Source organism: Blennius ocellaris (assembly GCF_963422515.1).
Source record: "Blennius ocellaris genome assembly, chromosome: 22".
In the NCBI taxonomy this organism is placed as follows: Eukaryota; Metazoa; Chordata; class Actinopteri; order Blenniiformes; family Blenniidae; genus Blennius; species Blennius ocellaris.
Genome location: NC_137671.1, coordinates 4,367,259 through 4,391,924, shown reverse-complemented (window position 1 = coordinate 4,391,924; position 24,666 = coordinate 4,367,259). Strand labels below are relative to the sequence as shown.

General features: G+C 44.7%; 1 protein-coding gene across 1 annotated transcript in view; it reads left to right on the top strand.

Annotated features, from left to right (window-relative positions):
- The window catches only part of LOC308146536 (thyrotropin-releasing hormone-degrading ectoenzyme-like), a gene marked incomplete at both ends in the record, with an annotated part of 141,821 nt that extends 117,563 nt beyond the window's left edge, over positions 1-24,258 (top strand). The window contains 7 exons of the mRNA XM_080518412.1: positions 6,512-6,659; positions 6,781-6,884; positions 7,216-7,323; positions 17,812-17,979; positions 21,215-21,355; positions 21,449-21,530; positions 24,106-24,258. Coding sequence (XP_080374538.1) covers positions 6,512-6,659; positions 6,781-6,884; positions 7,216-7,323; positions 17,812-17,979; positions 21,215-21,355; positions 21,449-21,530; positions 24,106-24,258 — 904 coding nt within the window. The remainder of the gene's footprint in view (positions 1-6,511; positions 6,660-6,780; positions 6,885-7,215; positions 7,324-17,811; positions 17,980-21,214; positions 21,356-21,448; positions 21,531-24,105) is intronic.
- Between the last annotated feature and the right edge of the window lie 408 nt (positions 24,259-24,666).

Sequence of the window (24,666 nt, the reverse complement as noted above, 5' to 3'; positions counted from 1 at the left end):
AAAACAACCAACAGCGCCACCTGGTGGCCCGGCATGCTCACTACATCATTTTCAGAGTTTCTGCCGCTGACTGAGATTTTAATTAGAATGTCGTCGTGTAAATGGGGCCTAACAGTGATGAAAGAATACTTTTTATTTTTTGGTTTATGCTACAGTACTGCTAGGTGAAGTGTCGGACTTACCCAGATTATTTTTTTTTTTTTTGGCCTCGAGAGTCCGCTCTGTGTGCGGCTTACTTCTCGGTGACATTTCCGATGTGATTACGCTCGGAAAAACGTATTGAATTTCGAGGAGCTGCAACGTACTTCACCTCCTCCCAGTATAATAAGGCCCACAAATTCACCGAGGCGGCGTTTGTGCGTCTGCGATCGTCGTATCGCCTCCGGTCACGTTGTACATCTCTCTTCCGTAGCGGGGTTGACGATCTTTTACGATCCCGGGGCAGCGCCGAAGATGAAACCTTTTGATTTTTATCGACCTGCTGCCCTTTTCCTCTTCGAGGACAAACTTCCTGTCTGCACTCCCTCGACCGGAGAGAAAAGAAAGGAAAAAAAAAAAAAAGTAAATCATCACTTTGTCGTTTCCGCGGTTCCCAAACGTTCGCATTACATCGGTAATAAACACCGAGAGCTCTCGCGGGGGATCCGAGGTGTTTTATTCTGCGAGGCTTGGAAGTGAAAAAGATTATAGATTTTCAATTTTTTTTCCTTGCCGGCTACGGTCGTCGCCGCCGCCGCGTGCGAGAGTTCGGTCGCTACCGGCGACGCGGTCTTAACGAGCTCATTAACTCGTTAACATCGTTAAGGGCCAGTTAATTGTTTGTCCATTAGCCATTAGCAAGGCTCAGTGGAGAGCTAACGAGGGACTGCTGTGGTCACGCACACACGCGCGCACACACACACACACACACACACACACACACACACACACACACACACACACACACACACACACACACACACACACACACACACACACACACACACACACGCACACGTAAAGAAAAAAAAAGGCGAAATCCATCACCGTTAAAGCACACAGTCAGTGAGACATGGCCATTTATTACAGCTAAACCAGTTTCTCACACACACACACACACACACACACACACACACACACACACACACACACACACACACACACACACACACACACACACACACACACACACACACTGAGTTAGGCCCCAGCGTGATTTTCTCCGGCTTCAGTCAATCGAGCTGCGAGACGAATCAGCGCAATGCGAATTAATTCACAGATTAAAGGAGCCTGATCAATTCCAGGCGCGGCAAGAAAAAAATGCTGAAGTTACATCTTTGTAAATAAGCAGCCATTTTTCTATTTCACCCCTCCCACACACACACACACACACACTCACCCACCCCCGAATGCAATATGAAGTAGAGCGAAATCAGTTGGCACGATCATGAGAGGTCGTCCCGGACGACTTCAGCTCCTTTCGCTCCCTCTTCACCTCCGCCAATTATATTGTCTTTGCACTCAGCGAGATGTTGACTCAAACAACGGGAGGAGATAAATCCACAGACAAATATTCCCGTGCAAATTTCCCCGCACAGCTGGGAACGTCGCTCCCTCTGCCCACGAGCGCCGACTTGTTCTCGGGCCGATGTCGTCAGCAGATAAAATGAGCAGCTAATTTACTGCGACTAAATCGTCGGATCTGAGGCAAAAAAAAAACGTTCCGCTCTCACACATCGGTGGCGCTCCGGAGGGGAGTGGTGGTGGTGGTGGAGGAGGGGGAGGGTCGCCGGGGGCTCTTTAATATTTATTTACACTACGTGTGCAGCTAAAAAAAAAAAAGAAAAAAAAGAATAGAAGAGAAGAAACAAGCGGAAACTCGCTGACTGGGATTATTCACGGTATGCATGATGAGAAAGACATCCATCTTCTGTGACGGCTTCGTCGAGATACAGATTGTTGGGGATGTCATTCCTACTTTCTTGAACTCTTGTTACAGTCTTTTTAAAAAAAATAAATGCACCGATACTGCACGGAGTACATGTATCCCGTAATACAACCCGACAAGCGAGTCGTACGTGGGCTGAAACACTGGCGCCATGTTGGTTTGTCCTCAGGTTCCATATCGGCCGCATGCCAAATATGTCCATATGGTCTCAATGCAGTATTTATGGCGCTTTTTCATTGCACGGTTTGAGCACGACTCGCTTCGACTCCGTTTTGGTCATTTTCCATCACAGTTGTGTTGGAAAATGTTGGGGTAGCTGGAGTCGGTCAGAGCTTGAATTCTGTACGTCTATCTCACACAACACAAGTCGCTCTTCTGACTCGTCTGCTGACTCATCACTCGCCTGCCGTCTGCAGACGTCACATTTTCGTCATAACTCAGTCTCAAGTGAAGCGCCATTGTGTATGTGCGAGAAAAGCACCTGCTATGAGGTACCAATGTACAATTGAAAAGCTTAAAGTTGAGTTGAGTTGAGTCGGTGCCAGTGGAAAACCCCAGTAGACAGCCCATATCGATAAACATTTCCCTCGTTTCCCAAACTGGGACCCATAAGTGAACCTGTAGGGGGCGCTCTCAGTTTGTCCATGTTGGCGAGTCATTGTCGGGGCCCCTTGGTCTCTCAGCCATAAACCATGTGGGGGGCCACTGACGCATGTTTGTTCACAGTTAGCCAAGAAAACTCGAGTAAAGTAGATTGGAGATTCTATAATATTAATGACAATGACAGAAGTAAGACTGCAGGTTATGTTCTGCCTCCATAACAAGAGGAGGTGAAAGATAGTTCGTACAACACCAGCAGAGTCAGCTGGAGTGCTCATCGTGAAACTCTGAGCCTCGCTACATGCTACATGCTACATGCTACAAGCTGAAAAGTTTCAGGGTCCACACATCGGCGATGCTACACGCTAAACTTGATTAAACCCTGACTGATACACTCATTAACAGTAAAGTGGAGCGTGTGGCGGCACACAGCTAGTTTGGTACAATCTATAGTACACGTCGCGCAGTGCGTAGGTAGACGCCATGTGTACCACAGATTCAAAGACCGGGGGAGTTGACCTGCAACTTGTTTGTTACATTTACATGTTTTGCTGGAATATGAATGCCCATAACAGCAAATGCTGATGTAAAATGCTAATATAAAATGCTAATAGATGCTGAAAAGTGGTTACTTAAAGCTCCCGTTGCTAAATTTTCATCGCATATTGGCCTTTTTCTGAGCCACGGCAGTGTCTGTGTTCTCCTCCTTATATATATTTTTTGTAGGATTCCCTCTCGAAACACATAAATTCCATGGTCGTATAGTGGGTTAGGGTTAGGGTCCTGTTTAGGACGTGTTATTGTTGCGTAATCAGACTCATTTTAGGCTGCGATTCATCTTGTTTTCGTCCTGAGATCTGCACAAGACAAACTTCCTGTCGTGTCCCAAAATTTATTAGATTGCTGTCGTACATTGTACCCACCGGTCAACTCATAAGATTGCTGAAACTGCCCGCTCTTATGACATAATGTCTAAATTCAGAAGGGAAAGGTAAATCCAGCTAACAACCAGCAGTACCTAATATTCTGTCCTGTTTTTGCCCGTTAAGTTCTATCAGTGAAATACATTTACATATTTATAGAAACAGTAATACTTGATGAGCACAAAGGAGTCGATATGTTAAGGGTTTTTCAAGGTAATTAGGAGAAAAAAAAATTGTCAAAAAAAAGAATTCCACCAGAGCCAAATTATTATTCAATGTAGAGTGTTTCCTAATAAATCTCAAATCATGTCTGGAGGGGATCTTTAATATTTTAAAAGATTCGGTGGGTAATTTTTGCAGGTATCACAAATTCTGTTTATTTTTAATCCGATGCAGCATCGTGCTGATTCTCAAATAAATGACTCTGCCGACCCTGGAGGGGCCGGCCGGCTCACCAATATTTATCCGACAGTGATTACTCATTACAACAGGAACCCGAAAGGACCGCGGAGAAATCAGCGTGTCTGTAGCTATTTATTCCACCGCACATATCTAAATAATAAATGAAAAAATAATACCTGAATCGTAGTGAAGTTGAAAAAAAAAAAAAAACAAAGGGCTGGGGAGAAGTACTCAAAGAAATAAAGGTCAGAGTTATTTGTCTGTGAGATCTTTGTTAATAAAACCTCAGTTAATGTCTTCATGCCTGTTTGTACTCATTCCAATGGTGTTGTGCCATGATTACTTGCTTATTAGCGTCTGCTGGTTTGAAAACTCTCATATTAAGTGCCACATGCTGAAAGGACATTTATTAAGGCTCCTGCAGCTGTTTAAATATCTTATAGGAGGACGATTTAAAGCCACGATTCTCCCATGATTGCCCTCATTCGTCTGTAACGACAGGGAGTCGTATAGTTTGTAGTGGCTTTGACACATTTACATGCTGATTTTCACTCAGAAGGAAACAAACTCAGAGACTGAAGGTATTCACAGTTTTTCAAGCGACACGGGGTGCAGAGAAGATGAGATATATTCATAAATTATAACCAGGTACAGTACATACTAAGGCTACGCTGCACACTCTCTTGAAACAGTGGAATGTACACATTTTCGAAAACGCGCCAACATAGTTTCCGTATAAATGGGGCAAAAGACAACTTTTTGAAAAGGCTCCGTTTCCATGCGAAATAGGGATAATGCAACTTTTTGGAAAACGGGCTAGCTCAGTCTTAATAGAATGTGGAAAAAGGTCACTTTTTGAAAACGCTCCAACTCCGTCTCCATGGAAACAGGCGGAAAATGCAACTTTTGTGGAAACGCACGCTACACGCCAGCGACGTCATTTTCAGCGTTTCTGCCGTTGCTGAAGCGACATTTTCAAAATGTCGAGATGCAAATGCGAAAAAATAACCAAAAAAACACACAAGTATTTTGGACGATTTCATATTTACTATCTGTCTTTCGAATGTCATTCTCATTACATCCTCCTGCTTCTTTTCACCAGTTGCACAGAGAAGCACATCTGACCCCGCGATTCTCATGAAGTCATAAAAGACACACAATGGAAGTGGATTCCAGCTGCATGCGACGGCAGTTAATGTGTTTTTTATTTGAATGGAGAATGTTGTGTGTGCGGGCGGAGCGTGACGTCTGATACGGACTGACGGGTGATGGATGGTGTTGTGGTAAAATGGAAAGAAAAGGAGGAAAAAAAAAAAAAGAACACTGGCGGACAAATAAAGGAGAGAAATCAGATAAATGGCTGGCTGCTGTTGCCATGGCGATATCCATCCCTCTCTCTCGCGCTCTCTCTCTCTTGTTCATGTCGGACTCCCGTCAGTGTTGTAAACAGGAAGTCTCTGCAGGCCGGGTGGATTATGGTAATGCCCCCAGAGAGGCCAGGTGCATGATGGGAATGGCGATGAGCGGGCGGAGGCTGCCAGGGTCGGATACGAGGCAGATTATGGAAATGTGTGGAGCCGGAGTTTCGCAGGTTTCCTGGCAGATTTAGAGCGTCTTATCGCAGGCAGATTAACTTCCTGCGGAGGTCTGTCTCTGGAAATTAAAAACCTCTTCACGGGGAGTGCAACCTCCTTCTCTTTCTCCTCCTCCGCCTCCTTTTCTTCTTCTCTCGCTCATTCGCTTCCTCTCCTGTACCTCCTCTTCCTCCTCACCTTCCTCTTCCTCTTCCACTTCCTCTTTTTCCTCCTCATCTTCTTCCTAGTGCTCCTCCTCTTCCTCTTCCTTTTCCTCCTCCCCCCGCTTCTTTTCCCCCTTCCACCTCTTCCTCCTGATCTTCCTCCTCCACTTCCTGCACCTCTTTGAGTGACGGCTCCTCCCGAAAGGTTGTCCTCCGTCTGTAAATATCATCCCGCCGCCGTTCGGCTGCTGAACATCAACAGTCCCAATAAAAGCCATAATGAAACTTCATCTGTGAGTTCAGCCGCCGTCGCTGCCTCATTAATATTCATGAGTGGTGGGCGGGGCTGAAGGTCGGGGTGAGGGAGGAGGCAGGTGAGGGCTCCAAAAGAAGCAAAAACACAAAAAAAAAACATCATGAATGTTAATGAATTCACCAAAGGAAGCTGGTTTATATTCATGAGGCGGCTAAAGAGCTCCGCTGGCATTTAGAGGCCAAGTTTATCTTAGTTCAGGACCACTTTAGAGGGCCGGGGGTCACAGCTGGAGGTCACAGCTGGAGGTCAGACCTTGGGGGGGGGCCCATAGAGCAGAGCTACAACAGCCCTGGGTTCACTTTCGACTTCATCACCCACAATGCATCTGTTTCTGCCCTGGAAGACCCGAGGAACTCAATTCAATATTGCCAGTGCACTTTGAGAACTCAATTTTTAATTAGTTCGGACCTTGAGGTCAAAACCTTGAGCGTTTGAGGTCGGGGGGGGGGGGGGGGGTCGGGGCCGCTCAAGGCCCTCAGAAGATAATGAATCTAGAATTGCCAAGCGATGAATCCTGAGCATTAGTTTACATTTATGCCATTGTGGCATAAATGCGGCCATCTTGCCGGCACAACCTCAAATGAACCCTCCGCCGTCTCCCACAGGGCCGGGTACCTCCCTCAGGGTGTTCCCCTGCAGCTGATTGGCTACCTCCCGGAGGAGACGTCCTTCCTGCCGTGGCACGCCGCCAGCCGGGCGCTCTACCAGCTGGACAAACTGCTGGACCGCACAGACGACTACAGACTGTTCAGTGTAAACACCCCCATCACTCGGCCGCTCCGTCAATCAATCAATCAGCCCGCTAACGACGAGCCTCCTCCACAACGCCGACCGCATGCTGATCCCGTGTGTGTGTGTGTGTGTGCACCCGCAGGACTACGTGCTGAAGCAAGTCGCAGCGCGCTACCATCAGATGGGCTGGCCGACCAACGGGCCCGGCGCTGAGGGAACCGTCCTGCAGGCGTCCTACCAGACTGAGTACACAACACACACACACACACACATACACACACACACACACACACACACACACACACACACACACACACACACACACACACACACACACACACACACACACACACACACACAGATTATAGAGCATCTTCCTCCCTCATCAGTCATTAGCCTACCCAGAGCTGACAGCTTTGCTAATTTTAACGCTACGGTAAATACAGCTGTGTAGCCATCTAACAGGAAGGAGTCACTTTTCTAACTATTGATATAATTAGTACTTTAGACTGCAGAGTTGAATGCGTCAGACGTTTATTCCCCGGTGTTGATTAGAAAATCTCTTCTGTTGCGTCAGAGAGCTGCAGCGGGAGCTCATCATGTTAGCATGTAGCTTCGGGAACAAACAGTGCCACCGACAGGCCGTCGCCTACATCTCTGACTGGATCTCCAGCAACAAGAACAGGTACACACACGCGCACACGCGCACACACACACACACACACACACACACACACACACACACACACACACACACACACACACACACACACACACACACACACACACACACACACACACACACACCCCTCCACTCATCTCCCTTAAATGTAAATCCAAAAATACCACGTCGTAGTATAGAAAAGAATCAGAGGGCCCAGGGGTGAACCCTGAGGTACACCTCACCTTCACTTCTGTAGAAGAGCTCCAATCACCAAAGAAAAACCCTGAAAGCTCTTGTTTTGGAGGATTTTGTTTGTACTTTTAGGCTCCTGCAGGTGCTTCATGCAGCTCAGGAGATTTAACATATTTGATTTTTCACCCTTTATTGACCAAGTAAACCGATTTAGGAACTCTCTTGTTCGCCTTTTCTCAGAAATCAGGCGTTACAAAAGCATAGCGATCAATGAAAACATGATTAAATGTGATACTAAACAGATTTGTGTGCTTTTTTTTAAATATTTCGTCCTTCTTTCTTCAGCCAATTAACTTGGCTGTAGAAAAAAGATGATCATTGTAAAGTGTCTGCACTGCAAATTATTTGGATCTTGCCAATGTTTAAAACGTTGTTTTTAGACATGAGAGATAATTTGGCTTGTTTTAAAAGTGATTTTTTTCTTATAGAAAAAAAATTTTCCTTTTGCATTTTTCCCCAATTTTTTTGTTTTAATTATTTTTTTCCCCATTTAAGTTTTTTTTTTCAGTCCAAGAAATAAAACAGTTAAAAATGACTGTGTGTAAATCAAATAAAACTGAGATAAAATTTAGGTTTTGTTTTTTTTATTCAAACAATAAAGAGCGAAAGACACAGACCTCTGCTTCAATGCACTCTATTTGATATATATATATATATACGGTAGATACGGTTCATTATTCTCACCGTAAACTATTGAAATGTCCTTTTTTTTTTTTTTCTTACTCTCTGGAAGAGAAATTTCCACCCAGACTTGAACGACCTCGGGGCACAGTGAAATGATGCAGCAGTATCTCCGCGAGGTGGAAATAAGTTAAAAAAAAAATATATAAAAATGTTTGTCCTGGTTTATCATTCCGCTGGATAAAAAGAGAAGAAAAAGCTGTAAATGTCACATATTTTTTTCACTTTCTGTCACCTGAAGCGCCTTAAAAGCTAAACAGGTCTTTAACTTAGTTTTATGTATATTTTTTCAGACATTCCTTCCCCCCCCCCCCCCTTCTTATTTTCCTCCCTCCATTCCTTGTTGTTTATTTTTGTTTTTTTTCTCATGTTGCATTCGTGTGCTGTCGGCTCGTTCGGCTCCCTCCGGATCCTTAACGAGATCTGCAAAATTAGATTTCAAACGGCAAATTAAATAGAAACAGATGCTGCGGTTCTGTACAGGACGGCAGGGAGCCGCTGATAAGAAGAGCGCTTCAATTAAACAAAAAAAAAGAAAGGAAGAAAAGAAGCGGCGCTAGATTAAAGAGAGTTCCAGCCTCCGTCCACAGGAATTCACTTACGGCTGGTTTTCTTCGCGGTGAGCCACGAAAGTGGAAAACGGCACCGCAGCTCCAGCTGTCGCTTTCCTGCCTTTTTTGAGGCGTTTGATTTTTCCGAGTGGCAAACATATGGCTCCATCCTTTTCAGGTTCTCAAACCTGAGTCGTTTGATTCGAGTGCCTTCGCCTCGTTAGGCCACTAAAAGTGGCGTCACGCCGGGACGGTTCCCCGACTCGCTGCCGAAAAATTTTCCGGCCACACGCTTCGCCAATTACAACAGGGCGGGGGGGCGCTATCGCTTCAAGCTAACTCTAACCAGAGGAAGAGAAAATGGCGAGAATCTGAAGAACCTCAGAGCAGGAACGCGTCTCTCAAGATCCAGCGAGAGAAAGTGGCTTATTTCTCGCCTCGGATGTTACCGACAGTTGCCCTCTAGTGGCGGAGCTACTTCAAAAAAGGAGGAAAGCATTTGTCAGACGGCAGGCTGGTAAATTAGCGAAGTGATTTAAGCGGCCTTCACTCTCGGCGGTGGAAAGGTGCCCTCCAAATCCACATTCATGCAGGATTACTCTCGCCAGAGGTGACTTTTTAATATTTCATGCTCTATTCACTCAATTTAATCCCACACAGCCATCACATGTATGTGATTTCTTTTCTTTTTTTTTTTGCACCAAGAATTAATTAAATAACTTTTTCTTTTTTCTTTCATGGATTCGCTGTTAAGAAATTGAAGTCTTGAGGGGTGAGGTGATGTGACCTGGCTTAACATAGCTACGACAGGAAGATAAAGAGCGCACGCGGCTCAGCCGGCTGTATTTCCCTCCCTCTCTCTCTCTCTCTCTCTCTCTCTCTCTCTCTCTCTCTGCATTAAATCCGAAGCTACAGTTACAGCGCGGCTGAAATGTGACGGCGGCGATTAGAATTTGATACGAACGGCCGAGGCGTCAGGAATCACCTGCCGCAGCGCGACTCGGCCCGGGAACAATGAGGGTGTAATTACAGCGCCGAGCGGCTAATACGCTCGTGCCTACGTCCCCCGCGGAAAATTAATCAGGGCCTCGGTGGGGGTGGCGGTGTAAATGAAGCGTCTGGACGGCTCGAAAAGGATCTGCTTTTAAAATTCATCTCGATGCGTGTGCAGCCACGGACGGATTAACCCGCTGGGAGTCGAGGGGCTGTAATGAAACGGCGGGCCCCCATTAACCCCCCCCCCCTCCGTTTCTTCAATCGTTGTGTTTTAGTGGTTCCACACTCAAATCGTTAAGAAGATGGAACTAGGATATTCTACTTGATGGGTTTAACTTCCTCAGGCCAACCCAAAATGATTTCCACTTTGGTACACGCCAGGTCCTGGAAGGTTAAAATGCATTGAAATCTCTTAAAAGCTGTCACCGTCAATGAAGATTACTCTTTAAAGTTGTAAAAGCAATAGTCTGGCCGACTGCAGTACAACCCAAAATAATATCCGCATATGTGGATGCCGCGTCCGAGGAGGTTAAAACGACGGACGCATGTGATCGTTCCGCTCTCGCCGCTCTCTTAGACCCAAAAACAGCATTTTTAAAAAATTTGTTTAAGATGTTCAGCCATCAGTCTGCCACTAGTCGGAGCTGACGAACAGAAATAGTTTCACTCCCAGCTAAAGTTTACCATTTACTCTGCAACGTTTTCAAAAAGGATGTAGCGAACATGCCAGACCACTAGTCGTTGCCGTTGCTTGTTTTTGTAATGAAACCACACACGTGCAGCAGTGACCAATATGCTATAAACAACAACAACGGGAGTACACGGACGTTCGTATGCACCGGGGGTTCTGCCATCTACTGAGCATGTGCAGAGGGACTATTTGTTTCAGCCGTAGTGCGCCACCGACCACACTACGACGGAGCCGCAGCATTCTCAAAACTGTTTAATTTTCACCCATTTACAACAGATTACATTTCATTACATAGATTATATAAATCCTCATTATAATTCCAATATATGCACATATATGAGCGAAATTAGTTTGCAGAAGCTTCACACTTAAGGCTTTAAAAGTCTCCAAAAACAATAAAAAAAGCATAAAAACACAAACATTAAACACTAATTAAGTCGGAGTGTTTTCCAAAATTTCTACCTTGGGAGCCATTTTCAAAAAAGTAACATTGTTCAGCTCTGTTGGCATGGAAACGGACCCCAAAACAAAAGTAAAGCAACAAAAGTTTTTTTTTTTATATGTTTTTTAATTGAAAATGAGCTTCTTGGCAATTTTTTTGAAGCTATGGAGCTATTTTAGCTTCAAAATCTGAACCTCAAAATATGCTGATGACGTGCCGTTTTACTACACCCGTGTGGAACTTGACGCCGGCCTTTAATGTGTTGTAGTTATGTGTCCACAGCTCTTCAAGTGAGTCTGTGAATCACCTCCGGAGGCAAAACGGTGGATTTTCGAGATCTCGCCGACGACACGACAGTCATCTTGAGTCACATTTAATCCCCCCCCCTCCCGCTGAGGACTCTAAATGTTTCGGCCGCGCCGCTGAAGTGCTTATGAACATTCAGAGTGACATTTACACTGAGAGGAAATCAGACGGACGGAGGGAGAGGGGGAAGGCAGGGATCTTTCAGGAGAGGGAAAGAGAGACGGGGGGGGGGGGGGGGGGCGCGGGACAGAATAATGTGACGATGATCGTAAGCGGCTCCGTCGTCTTCACACAGAACATTTCCTTTTGAAATGAAAATGAGCTTTAAAGCTCGTCCAAAACTCGTCGAGTCGAGTTTAGAATCAAGTTCTGAACTTGCCTGGAAGTCGAGTGAAATCAGGTCTGAAATGAGTCTGAAACTGAAATCCAGTTTGTTGAGCTTCTCTGCCTTATTGGTTTTGATGACGCCCCCCCCCCCCGTCTTGTCTGAACGTCTGTGAACGTAAAAGATTGTTAAAATCACACAGTCAGTAGGAGCCTTCAGTCATCGGAGAAAAAAAAAAACAAGTCTGAAATGTCTCTAAAAACCTTTCTGAAACTTGTTTAAACTCGTCAAAAACTAACCTGAAACTAGTCTTAAAGTTCTCTGAAAACGTTTTTAAAACTAGTTTAGAATCTGGTCTAAAACCATCCTGAAACTTCTCTTAAAACGTGTTTTAAACTAGTTAAGATTCATATCCAAAGCCATTCTGAAACTAGCCTGAGGTTAAAAAATAGTCTGAAGCATTTCTAGAAACGTGTTTAAAACTAATTTAAAACCTGGCCCTAAGCCAAAATATTACAAACTAGTTTGTCTAAAGCATGTTTAAAATGGGTCTACAGTCAGTTCTAGAACCAGCCGAGAAACTTCCCTTAATTCAGGTTAAAAATACTCTGAAACGTCCATAGAAATGTTTTTAAAACTGGTGTGAAACTTTTCAAAAAACATTCACAAAAGTATTTTAAAATCAGACTCAAAAACCAGCTTGAAATGAGTTTGAAACTCTTTTAGAAATTCATTTAAAACCAGTTTAAATTCAGGTTCAAAACTACTCTTAAACTTAAAAAAAATAATAATAATAATTTAAACTAGTCTGAAAGCAGGTTCAAAAGTAGTCTGAAACTTTTCTAGAAACGCCTTTAAAACTAGTTTAGGTTCAGGTTTAAAATCAGTCTGAAATTAATGTGAAATCAAGTTCAAAACGAGTCTGAACCTCGTTTGACGTCAGTTTTGAAACCAGCCTGAAACGTCTCTCAAAACATGTTCAAACTTGTCGAGAAGCTTTAAAAAAAAAAGTGTCTAAAATACATCCAAAACCAACGGAAGCTTCGCCGTGGCTCGTGGTGACGACCATCACTTAGGCTTTGACCGCCATGACCGAGACCTCGCCTCCACGCCATGGAAACGTGTCCTCAGCTTCGTGATGCTCTTATGGACATTCAGAGTGACATTGAGACACACACACACACACAGACATACAGTCAGATAGACAGACAGTTGGCAGATGGCGGGCAGGCATGTTTACCGTCAAAGTGGGAGTTGGATTCTGAGGAGGAAGCCGAGCGAGGTGGAGATATTTCAGGAGAGAGCCCGGGCAGGAGGACATAAAACATCCTCTGCAGACCTTTAAAAACACACACACTCGCGCGCACAAAGCCAGTTTGTTCCTTAATGGGATCGCAGCCATCTGGAGGTTTTTCCTCCGACTTTATATTCCGTGGGGAAGAACATGATTGGTGTGATTTTTTTTTTTTTTTTTTTTTTTTTAAGGCAGAGTTGGGAGGAGAGCGATGGAGGGAAGTTCTCCTCGGTGTTTCGTGGGATGAACGACCTGCGAGTGGATTATACTCACTGTTATCTGCTCAAACACACCCATAAATACTCCAACCACACAGTGTTTGGCAGATGCCGCTGGAGAAGGACGTTAGTGCCAGTCAGCAGGAGCGTGGAAGGCAGCCAGTGTGTGTGTGTGTGTGTGTGTGTGTGTGTGTGTGTGTGTGTGTGTGTGTGTGTGTAGAGGGTCTGCTCTTAAGTGGAGCATCTCTAAAATGATTTCCCAGGTCGGTGAGTGATGTAATTGTCCCTGCATCAGTCACTCTGCTATCACATAGGGCATACAGGACACAGACGCACACACACACACACACACACACACACACACACACACACACACACACACACACACACACACACACACACACACACACACACACACACCAATATATTTGTTTACACATATGTTTTCTATGGAGTTATTGGTTGGTTGGTTGGTTGGTTGGACAATCGTTGGACGATGGTTAGACAGTCAGTCGGTTGGTTGGACGGTTGGTTTGTCAGTTAGATGGTTGGTTGGTTCGACGATGGTCATACAGTCGGTAGTTGGTTCATCAGTCAGTCAGTTGGATGATCAGATGGTCGGTCAGTCGGGTTGGGTTGGTTGGTTGGTCGGTCGGTCGGTCAGTCCATCTTGTGGTTGGTTGGTCAAACAATTGGTCGGTTGGTTGGTTGGGACATTGGTTGGATGCTGGTCAGACAATCGGTCGGTTGATTGGTACATTGGTTGGATGCTGGTCAGACAGTCCGTCGGTTGGTTGGTACATTGGTTGGATGCTGGTCAGACAGTCCGTCGGTTGGTTGGTATGGTTGGATGCTGGTCAGACAGTCCGTCGGTTGGTTGAGACATTGGTTGGATGCTGGTCAGACAGTCCGTCGGTTGGTTGAGACATTGGTTGGATGCTGTTCAGACAGTTGGTCGGTTGGTTGGTTCATTGGTTGGACGCTGGTCAGACAGTCGGTTGGTTGGTTGGTATGGTTGGATGCTGGTCAGACAGTCCGTCGGTTGATTGGTACATTGGTTGGATGCTGGTCAGACAGTCGGTCGGTTGGTTGGTACATTGGTTGGATGCTGGTCAGACAGTCCGTCGGTTGGTTGGTATGGTTGGATGCTGGTCAGACAGTCCGTCGGTTGGTTGAGACATTGGTTGGATGCTGGTCAGACAGTCCGTCGGTTGGTTGAGACATTGGTTGGATGCTGTTCAGACAGTTGGTCGGTTGGTTGGTTCATTGGTTGGACGCTGGTCAGACAGTCCGTCGGTTGGTTGGTATGGTTGGATGCTGGTCAGACAGTCCGTCGGTTGGTTGAGACATTGGTTGGATGCTGGTCAGACAGTCCGTCGGTTGGTTGAGACATTGGTTGGATGCTGTTCAGACAGTTGGTCGGTTGGTTGGTTCATTGGTTGGACGCTGGTCAGACAGTCGGTTGGTTGGTTGGTACATTGGTTGGATGCTGGTCAGACAGTCGGTCGGTTGGTTGGTACATTGGTCGGATGCTGGTCAGACAGTTGGTCGGTTGGTTGGTACATTGGTTGGATTCTGGTCAGACAGTCGGTCGGTTGGTTGGTACATTGGTTGGATGCTGGTCAGACAGTCCGTCGGTTGGTTGGTACATTGGTTGGATTCTGGTCAGACAGTCGGTCGGTTGGTTGGTACATTGGTTGGACGCTGGTCAGACAGTCGGTCGGTTGGTTGGTACATTGGTTGGACGCTGGTCAGACAGTCGGTCGGTTGCTTGGTAGGTTGATTGGTCAGACAGTTTTATTGTCGGTTGGACAGTTGGATGGTTGTTTGCTCTTTCAAATGTCATTCATTTCAATAACTAATTCCAGCAATTATTGTTGTGCTCGTTATTTTGCCGTCATTGTTTTTGTCTTTTGAATTTCTTTTCAAGCGTCACTATTTCACCTCCATGTTTACTTGTTTACTCGTTTACTCTGCCTGTTTGTTCACTGCGGATGTGAGATAGCTGCCTTCACTCTGTGTGGCCTTGATTTTAGATTGAGCCGTGTGTGTGTGTGTGTGTGTGTGTGTGTGTGTGTGTGTGTGTGTGTGTGTGTGTGTGTGTGTGTGTGTGTGTGTGTGTGTGTGTGTGTGTGTGTGTGTGTGTGTGTGTGTGTGTGTGTGTGTGTGTGTGTGTGTGCGCTTGGCAGGGAGAAGGGGGTTGTTTTTTTCTGGTGTTGATTGTACGAATCTCTTCCTCTTCCACTGTTATTGTATGACAACTGCTCCAGAATATAAAGACGGATTGATTGTTTTCACCTGAAATTTTAATCATCATGAGGACTCAGAACTATCGTATGTAGGTTAAACGCGCGCGCGCACACACACACGCACACACACACGCACACACACACATACACACACACACACCGTGTTGCAGTATATTCATAATTTAGCTGCCAGCTGAGCTCACTGTATTGTGATGGAAGTTTATAGCTGCGCTTTACTGGCAATTTAGGTCAAGTACACACACACACACACACACACACACACACACACACACACACACACACACACACACACACACACACACACACACACACACACACACACACACACACACACATACACATACACACACAGCAATCATAGTGTGAAGTGTGAAGGAAATGTTCACCTTTTCCATTTTTGCTTTGTGGATGATTCAGGTCACTAATCAGATGGGACGTGTGAGTGTGTGTGTGTGTGTGTGTGTGTGTGTGTGTGTGTGTGTGTGTGTGTGTGTGTGTGTGTGTGTGTGTGTGTGTGTGTGTGTGTGTGTGTGTGTGTGTGGTTACCTGTAATGTCTCCATTTTTTGGGGGAGTTCAGCTTCACTGTAATTTATCAAAATGATGTAATTTCTGCATGAATGTTCAAATACAATACAATAAGCACTTTGTTCGCAGGCAAGTAAAATAGCGCAATAAGTGCAGGTTGAAAGAATGCTTGTTAAATGGGCTTCTGAACTCTAACTCTAAACTGAGATTTATTCAAATTTGAAGTAATCTTGGTAAGAGACAATTTATAACGATTCTATTGCAAAACATTTTCAATAAATCCACTTATTGAAAATCTTCTCTTGCCCGTTTTTCTCACGTTCATCCACTTTTCTAATTTAAAAAAAATAAAACTTGGTGATAATGCCTCCATGCTGCCAGCATTTGCCTCTTTCTTCATCTGTAGTTAAAATAAATTTAGAAAATATGAATATTTCCCCCGTAAAATCAAGTAAAACTGCACTTACCGGGTTGCGTGCGGGTTAATCGGTGGGATTAGCGAGCGCGCGTCCGGCCTGGAGTGTCGAGGTGATCCTTGCAGGTTGTAAACAAACCGCAGAGGTGGAAGTGAAGTGATTGGCCTTGACGCGATTTAATAATTACTTCCCTCACGACTCTGACCCGCCACACTCATCATGGACGCGCACTCTGGTAATTTTTCCATGTAAGAGGAGATGATTACTGACATTCAACCTCAAAACAAAATGGTCTGACATGACTATATTATTGCAGCGGTTTCACCGCCTGCAGGGCGTTATGGGTTGTTGTATTTTCAGTCTGTCAAGCTTGACTTGTCCCGGTGTTAAACGGCCACTAATCGAATGCTAACGTTTATTCAACTTACAGGATCCTATGGATGCACAATATCAGATAATGTGCTGATATTCCAATATGTTTTTGTCTCTTTTTTCTTTTCCCACTTTTCTTATCCTTAGTTTTTGTTTTGTTTTTTTGAGCTGAAGTTATACGTTCATATAAAGTCATTTCTAAGAGTGAAGGGAATACATACCTGTAAGTACTGCTTGTACTGCTGAGTGTTTAACATTTCAATTATCTCACCGTTTAATAATATAAACAGTCGCGGCAGTGACGCTAATGTGATCAACCTGTCAATGGGATTTTCCTTTCTATGATAGCATTAAGCTAGCAGACTTTCCGTTATCTTTGTTTATATATACTTAAAATGCAAGACTTTGTTTTACTTTGCCTCTGTGTGTGAGGGTATAAATGAACGGCCGACTCGAGAATGAACTGTCTCTCATTTCACAAAGAACTGTAGAACGCGCTAAAGAGTTACACAGTAGCACGTGCTACATGCTAAAGCGTCTCGAGGCACACACACTAGCAATGCTACATGCTAAAGCGTTTCATCGTGCATCACTGCAGTATTTATTCATAAAAATGTATATTTTCAAACATTTGTGTCAAAAATATTTACACGGGAGGATGAAAATTGTTGTGTCTTAACAGCAAAAAAGTCTTTTCAGCAGACTTCTTCATATGGGAAGCGGGTTTTCATTAAAACTGTATAATTGCTTTTCAATTCTGAGCATATTTGGGATTCATTCTGTACGCAGATTGTCGATTTTGACTTGTGACGTTTGTTGACTCGACGTGTTTCAGATAAACCTGAAGCCGTCAGTCATCAGTAATCCCGCGGTAAACTCGCGCACAATGAATCCATGTCAGTTAGACTTAAGCGACTTCCTGGAGTGTCTCTGTGTCAGCAGTCGAGGTAGAAGTGTAGGGATGTTTCTTTTTTTTTTTTTTTTTTTTTCTTAATTTCACTCCCAAACACAGTCAGAAAGCTCTCACTTGGCACTCGGATGGTGTTGCGGTTAATCCCGCCGACGTGTCTTATCTCGGCTTTCGGTTTTCATTATTACTTCTCCTTCTCCTCGTCGAATACTGACTCGATTCCCCCTTGCCCCCCCCCCCCCCCCCCCCCCGCCCTCAGGATCCCTCCCAACATCCGAGACATTGTGTACTGCACCGGGGTCAGCCTGATGGACGAGGACGTGTGGGAGTTCATCTGGATGAAGTTCCACTCGTCCAACGCCGTGTCGGAGAAGAAGATCCTGCTGGAGGCTCTGACCTGCTCCGACAACACCTTCCTCCTCAACAGGTACGAACACAGTGAAGAGAGGGTTAACTTGTTGTTTGAATGCAGCATGAAGCTCAGCGCTTCGTATTTTAGTCAAACCTTTCGGTCTAATTTCTTATTGGGATAAAAAGAAAGAAGAAGAAGAAGAAGAGAAACAAAAAGAGGGATTGCAAATTGCATCAAAGGGGCAGACTGCCTCTGGCCTGAGGCCTGACATGTACGTTAATCCAGCCGCCGGGCTGTGCGTGTGTGTGTGTGTGTGTGTGTGCGCGTGTGTGTGTGTGTGTGTGTGTGTGTATGTGTGTGTGTGTGTGTGTTACTGCTGCAGACGTATACACAAGCGTGAGCAGAGTATTTTATCAAGGACTAACTTGCCGCTATCTGTGGTGGAGAAAAATAGCAAGGATTGATCTCACGCATACCCAAAACTGAACAGCGAGACAGATTGTGTGTGTGTGTGTGTGTGTGTGTGTGTGTGTGTGTGTGTGTGTGTGTGTGTGTGTGTGTGTGTGTGTGTCTGCATTGTGTGTGAGTGCGTGTGTGCGCATGTATGTGTGTGTGTGTGTGTGTCTGTGTGTGTGTGTGTATGTGTGTGTGTGTGTGTATGTGTGTGTGTGAGTGAGTGAGGTATCGATTTCTAAGCCACAGTAAACTCTTGTGCAATCAGAGCAGCAGTACTGCATGTTCAGATAGCAGCTATCACACACACACACACACACACACACACACACACACACACACACACACACACACACACACACACACACACACACACACACACACACACACACACACACACACGCACACACGCACACACGCACACACACACAAACCACAAAAACACCCTGATTGGTCACACAGGAAATGGTTTCAGCACAGAGGGATTGTGGGAAAAGAGGGAGAAAATTGATTTGGGGGGTTTAATGAAAAGACGGTGGCTACAAACAACCAGCCAACACACACACACACACACACACACACACACACACACAGGAGAACGAGTGTATATAAACACAAAGCTGCAACAGATCAGAAACAAGCCCGGCCGTGACTTTAGGAGTAATCGGATTACTGTCAGGTGGTGGTGCAGGTTTTGGACCGGGGTCAGGACTCCGGATCATTTTTCCCTTCGACAGTTCGACCTTTTAAAATTTCCAGCCTCAAGTTAATAAAGCTTCACTGTCCTGTTGTTTTTCTGTGTGTGCGTATGTGTGTGTGTGTGTGCGTATGCGTGTGTGTGTCCACCACAGCTTCTCTTCATGATTTACTTTGTAACTCGCTGCACCAACAGATTGTCATTTGGCACCGAGCTCATTGGTGCAGCCTGGACCTCAATATGGAAACTAAAGTCTGTGTTTATTGTAGTAATTCAAACATGCAGTCAACCTTTTAACATCATCTTGTTCGGATCATTTCATAAACCAAACCTCAGGTGTTTAAACTAAACCTAGAGTCTTTAAACCAAACCTAGTCTTTAAACTTGACCAAGAGTCTTTAAACTAGACCTAGAGATTTTAAACCAAACCTAGTCTTTAAACTAGACCTAGAGATTTTAAACCAAACCTAGTCTTTAAACTAGACCCAGAGTCTTTAAACTAGACCAAGAGTCTTTAAACTTGACCTAGAGATTTTAAACCAAACCTAGTCTTTAAACTAGGCCAAGAGTCTTTAAACTAGACCTAGATATTTTAAACCAAACCTAGAGTCTTTAAACCAAACTTAGTCTTTAAACTTGACCAAGAGTCTTTAAACTAGATCTAGAGATTTTAAACCAAACCTAGTCTTTAAACTTGACCAAGAGTCTTTAAACTAGACCTAGAGATTTTAAACCAAACCTAGTCTTTAAACTAGACCCAGAGTCTTTAAATTTGACCTAAAGTCTTTAAACTCGACCTGGATACTTTAAACCAGAGACCGATTCTTACACAAATCCAGACTCTCCAAAGTAGAAAGAGTCTCAAAGTTAGACCTCGACTTGTTAAACCTCACTTGCTCCCTGTGAAACAGACTTGGACTTTAATCAATTTATTAAAAAGCAGGTCACCGGATTAGCAGAGCATTTGCATTCAGCATTTTAGCATTGCCACTTTAAACAGTTCCATCAAACCCAATCAAATGTTAATGAATTGAACTATTCCGCACTAGACTACATTCTGGCGTGTAGATTTGTTACGCCGAGTCCATTGAAGGTCAGCGAAATAGTGACTGGCGTTATTTTAGCCTGCTAATCTAATTTATCGCCGCAGCAGAAACAAGGATGCAAATAACTGGATGAGCAGACTTTAGTGTGCCGACACTTATTAGCTCCATTCAAATATCCTCTGTGAGCTGAACTGATTTATTCCAGCAACATGTCGGGCCCGTTGCGTCTTCTCAGCCCAGTTATTGTGTGAATGACACCAGGATGAGCTCCAGCACGTCGGAAAAGGAAAAAAAAAAAAAAACCCAACCGGAGCCAGGCTTCCTCCCATCCAACTTCAGGTCGCCAGAAATCATTCACAGTTTCTCGCAATGTTGACAAATTTGCTCATTCCCAACCCCCCCCAAAAAACTGGATCCAAATCCACAAACGCCTCCGAATCGGCCAAATCCAAATCTGAAAACAGTCGCTGAGCCAGAGCTGATTGGCTCATCGGGCGCCGCGGCCAGGAAGCGGCCGAGCGCAGCCGCTCGAAACGTCGAGTCGACCAGAGGCCCCCCCGACCGAGAACCACACAGGCGACCGACTGACAGAGGGTGACGGAGTGTGTTTTCTACGTCCTCCGACCTGATTAGAGGCGGGACTTCTGGCTCTTGGACGGGAACCGGATCTTGAGGCTCGTCGTTATATTCGTTTAATTTATTTTTATATTACCGCTTGTCGCAGTTGTGGATCAGAATCAGCTCTGATGTAGGGAAACCCTAGAATCGAAGGACGTCGCAGCCAGACAGAGAAATCCAAGGTGGCGGACAGTTGGAAGATGGACGTCTAAACTATTTTGGACGTTTTAGTTTCCGCTTGACATGGAAATTGTCGTCCACGTGACGAATGTTGTAAAGAACATGTCCATGCGTGTCGGTTTGGTCCTCTCGCCGGAGCTTCGACTGTATCGTTGAGAATTAATCTGAAATATTGATTCTGATTTCATTGGCCTTGCGTTTTCACTGGAAACGTCCCATGAAGGGGTGCCATCTCGCCTCACTTTGACCCCCCCGGGGTCATGTGAAAAGAGCCATTCAAAACGACCGACTTTGGCCTTTTTTCTCGTCTTGTCAGGCTGCTGAACTTGTCTCTGACGTCGGATCTGGTCCCCGAGCAGGACGTGATCGACGTCATCATCCACGTGGGCCGAAACCCGCAGGGGAGGACCCTGGCCTGGAGGTACTTCAGGGAGAAGTGGGACATCTTGAACGCACGGTGAGGAACACGGAGCGGGGGAGGCCGTCGTCTCGTCTCGGCGCGGGACCGCCGAGACGACGGCCTTAAAACTCTGGACTCTTGTTTGCTCAGGTACGGCGAGGCGCTCTTCATGAGCTCCAAGCTCATCAGCGGAGTCACGGAGTTCCTCAACACGGAGCGAGAGCTCAATGAGGTAAACACACTACCAAGGTATTCCACCTCCACCCCGGGTTTCCTTCTCAATTAATGAAAGAATAAACACATTAGTTTTAGACTAAAAGTAAAAAAAAAAAGTGGTTCTAAAACCTCTTGTTCCTTCATCCTTTCTATTGCCGCTTCTTCTTCACGTACTTTTGCTGATGAAGATAATTGTTTTCCGTCATTGGAATTGTCAGACAAATGATTATTTTAATTATGCGTGTTGGGGGGAAAATTGATACGAAATCAAATTGTGTAAAAACGAAGCTGGAGCCACTGTGATTTTCTAGCCGAGTTGAAGGAACAACATGAACTCGTGATTCGACGAGGAGCCAGACGCTTCCAACACAAGCGAACGGCTCCATGATTTCAGAGTCACGGGAAACACAACACTGTTGTCGTCTATCAAATATATCGATGAGTTTGAGTACAAAATATTCCGACGACTCTTTATGGGTTAAGCTGAATGTGGAAAAAAATCAGCCCACATATACAAGATAAATGTTCATGTGTGTGTATATATATCAGGTCTTTAAATGGGCTGCAGGTGTTCAAATGAAGAAAAAGTAAAGATGACGTTTACTCCAGAAGAAAGAGATGATATCTACATGTAGAGGTCCAGCATCGTTACGAGAAATGGATGTGAGGTGGAAGTAGAACACATTTCAATGTATTCATCCCAAAAAGGGAAAAAAAGAAAACACATTTCAAGAAAAGAGCACAGCTCATACATGTTGTATTTGGAATAAAGAGAAGCTGTTACTGTCTGAAAGCCAACAAAAAAAGAAAAAAGAAAATGCCACCTGCATGACTCGGGAATCAAAAAGAGGAGCGTCTTGTTACAAGAACATGGACACAGGGAAAAGCCCAGAGAGCTTTTTCACTTTGGATCGGAGAACGAATGTCTGCGCGAGTCAGTGAGGTGGACAAAGACGAAGGGGGGGGGGCGGGCAGGAGGACGGACGTAAACGAGGGCAGAGAGGAGCACGTTTAATGATAAGGAGTGCTGTAAAAGAGAGTGGGAGCTATGGATTCCCCCCCGAGCGCTCCAGTGAATCCGTCAAACTCCGAACAGCAACTAAAGTTTCCTCCTCACTCCTTAACTGTTTAAAAAAAAAAAAAGAAAGAAAAAAAGACTCAAATTAACAGTTTCTCCTTCAAGAAGAACAAGAAGAAAAGAGGGAGAAGTCTCACCTCCGATGCTGCGTCTGACATTAAAACAAAAGTCTCACTTTGATTCTTCCGCGCTCGTGCAGGAAATTTCACCTCTAATTGTGAACCTTTTAGACAAAGTTCCTTCTTAATTAGCAACTTTGAAAGGGAAAAAAAAAAATACAGTTTGGTTTTTTTAATGATGCTCCTTTGCTCGCTGAAATGCTTCCGTTTAGCTGTCGTTATTAGAGAAAAATCTCTTTACAGAAGCTTTCGGGTCAAAAGTAACTTTAAGTTGGTTTGATATCATAGTTATATAAAGATACAGCGAACAGGGAGTCGGATGGAAAAGATTATTTTTGGTTGCGAATTGGTAATTAATGTGCGTTTATCAGGTGATATATTACAGGAAAAGTACAGATGTGAAGTCGGGATGCATGACGACGTCAACACGACATTGGTATTTGCCGATTACATGCTTATTTTGTTTTCTTTTTCTTTTGCTCGGCCCATCAGGGTAAAAACAAAGGGTGTGACGGTATCAGGTGATTAACATCGGCGACGTTTCTGCAGGGGATTTTCCAGATCGCTCACAGTGCTGCTATATGTTTAGACTATTTCTCTCTTAGATGTTTTGGGCCAGATATAATAACTTCTGTTTTATCTGTGTAGCACTGGAAGTCAATGCAGCGTTTCCTGAATACATTCCCCTCCAGCAAGGGGAATGTATTCAGTGAAAAGTATAGGTCCCAATGCGGAACCCTGTGGAACTCCATAGGTAACTTTAATCTGAGCTCAGGAGTCATGATGAGGAACGAATTGGAATCTGTCTGACAAATCTGACTGAAAACAATGTACCGTTACTTTTTTTATAATAATTTTATGTTTTATATTTTAATGAAAGACACTAAACACGACTTTGTATATGTATGGCACGTATGCTTTAATTCTAGAATGCTGCCTCTTACGACAAATGTAGAAGTTTTGAAATTTTTTTGAACTGTTGAAAATATCCTGTGGCTAATTAATATCAAACAAAGCTATGTGAGTATAACACCTACAAACATCTCTAAAGCTCACTTATTAAATTATGCTATCCCTTCATTACAGCAAAATTTTGAAAAAAAGAAACTTTTTCACATGTCTAACTCGGTGGAAATCAAATGTATGTTGATTAAGTCAATGTTCTTTTAAGAAAAAAGGATTTTCACTGAAAATATTTGAATCTTTGTTGACTTTGGTTGAAACGTTTGTAAGAGTCTCCACTCTTCTTTGTAGTTTTGGGGTGTAGTGACATGTTGTCACCTCTGGGGGCAGTTGGACTATTTCTTCCTTTTGTTTCCGACACGCTATCCTGAACTCTTTCTTCTTACTTTCCCTCCACTTCTTTCTTTCCTCTCCCTCCCGCCCTCCCTCAGTTGAAGGACTTCATCCAATCCAGCAGCGTGGGGGCGGGGCCTGCGTTACCGCGGGCGCTGGAGATTGTGGAGGGCAACGTGCGCTGGCACCGCCTCCACCGGCGGCAGTTTTACCAGTGGCTCCGCAAGCCTCCGAACCTCAACCTGGGCTAATGCTACACCCGGGCTAACCCGGTAGGGGGGGAGGGGAGGGGGGGTGTTAATGCGGTTGCAGAGTGACTGCTAAGCTAATGCAACCGCTAGCTTCACAGACACAGTCGGACCGAATGAAAACGAAACTGAGCGAACGAGGAGGAGGACTGACTCGACTCGTCGTCCAGCTGCTTTCCTGAACAAGATTTTTGTTTTCCGAAGAGTTCATTTCAAACTTTGGTATTTCCGCGACGCGGGGCGGATGTGGCGAACCTGGTGTCTGTGCCGTGAAACGTGAGAGTTAATCTGCCCGCTAGGTAATGAGTTAGAACCTCACAAGCGTTGCCACGGCAACACTTCCGGTTCATTCTGGTCAACTCGACCAATCAAAGCCAACACTATCCACATAGAGTTGCCTTAGCCTCGTGG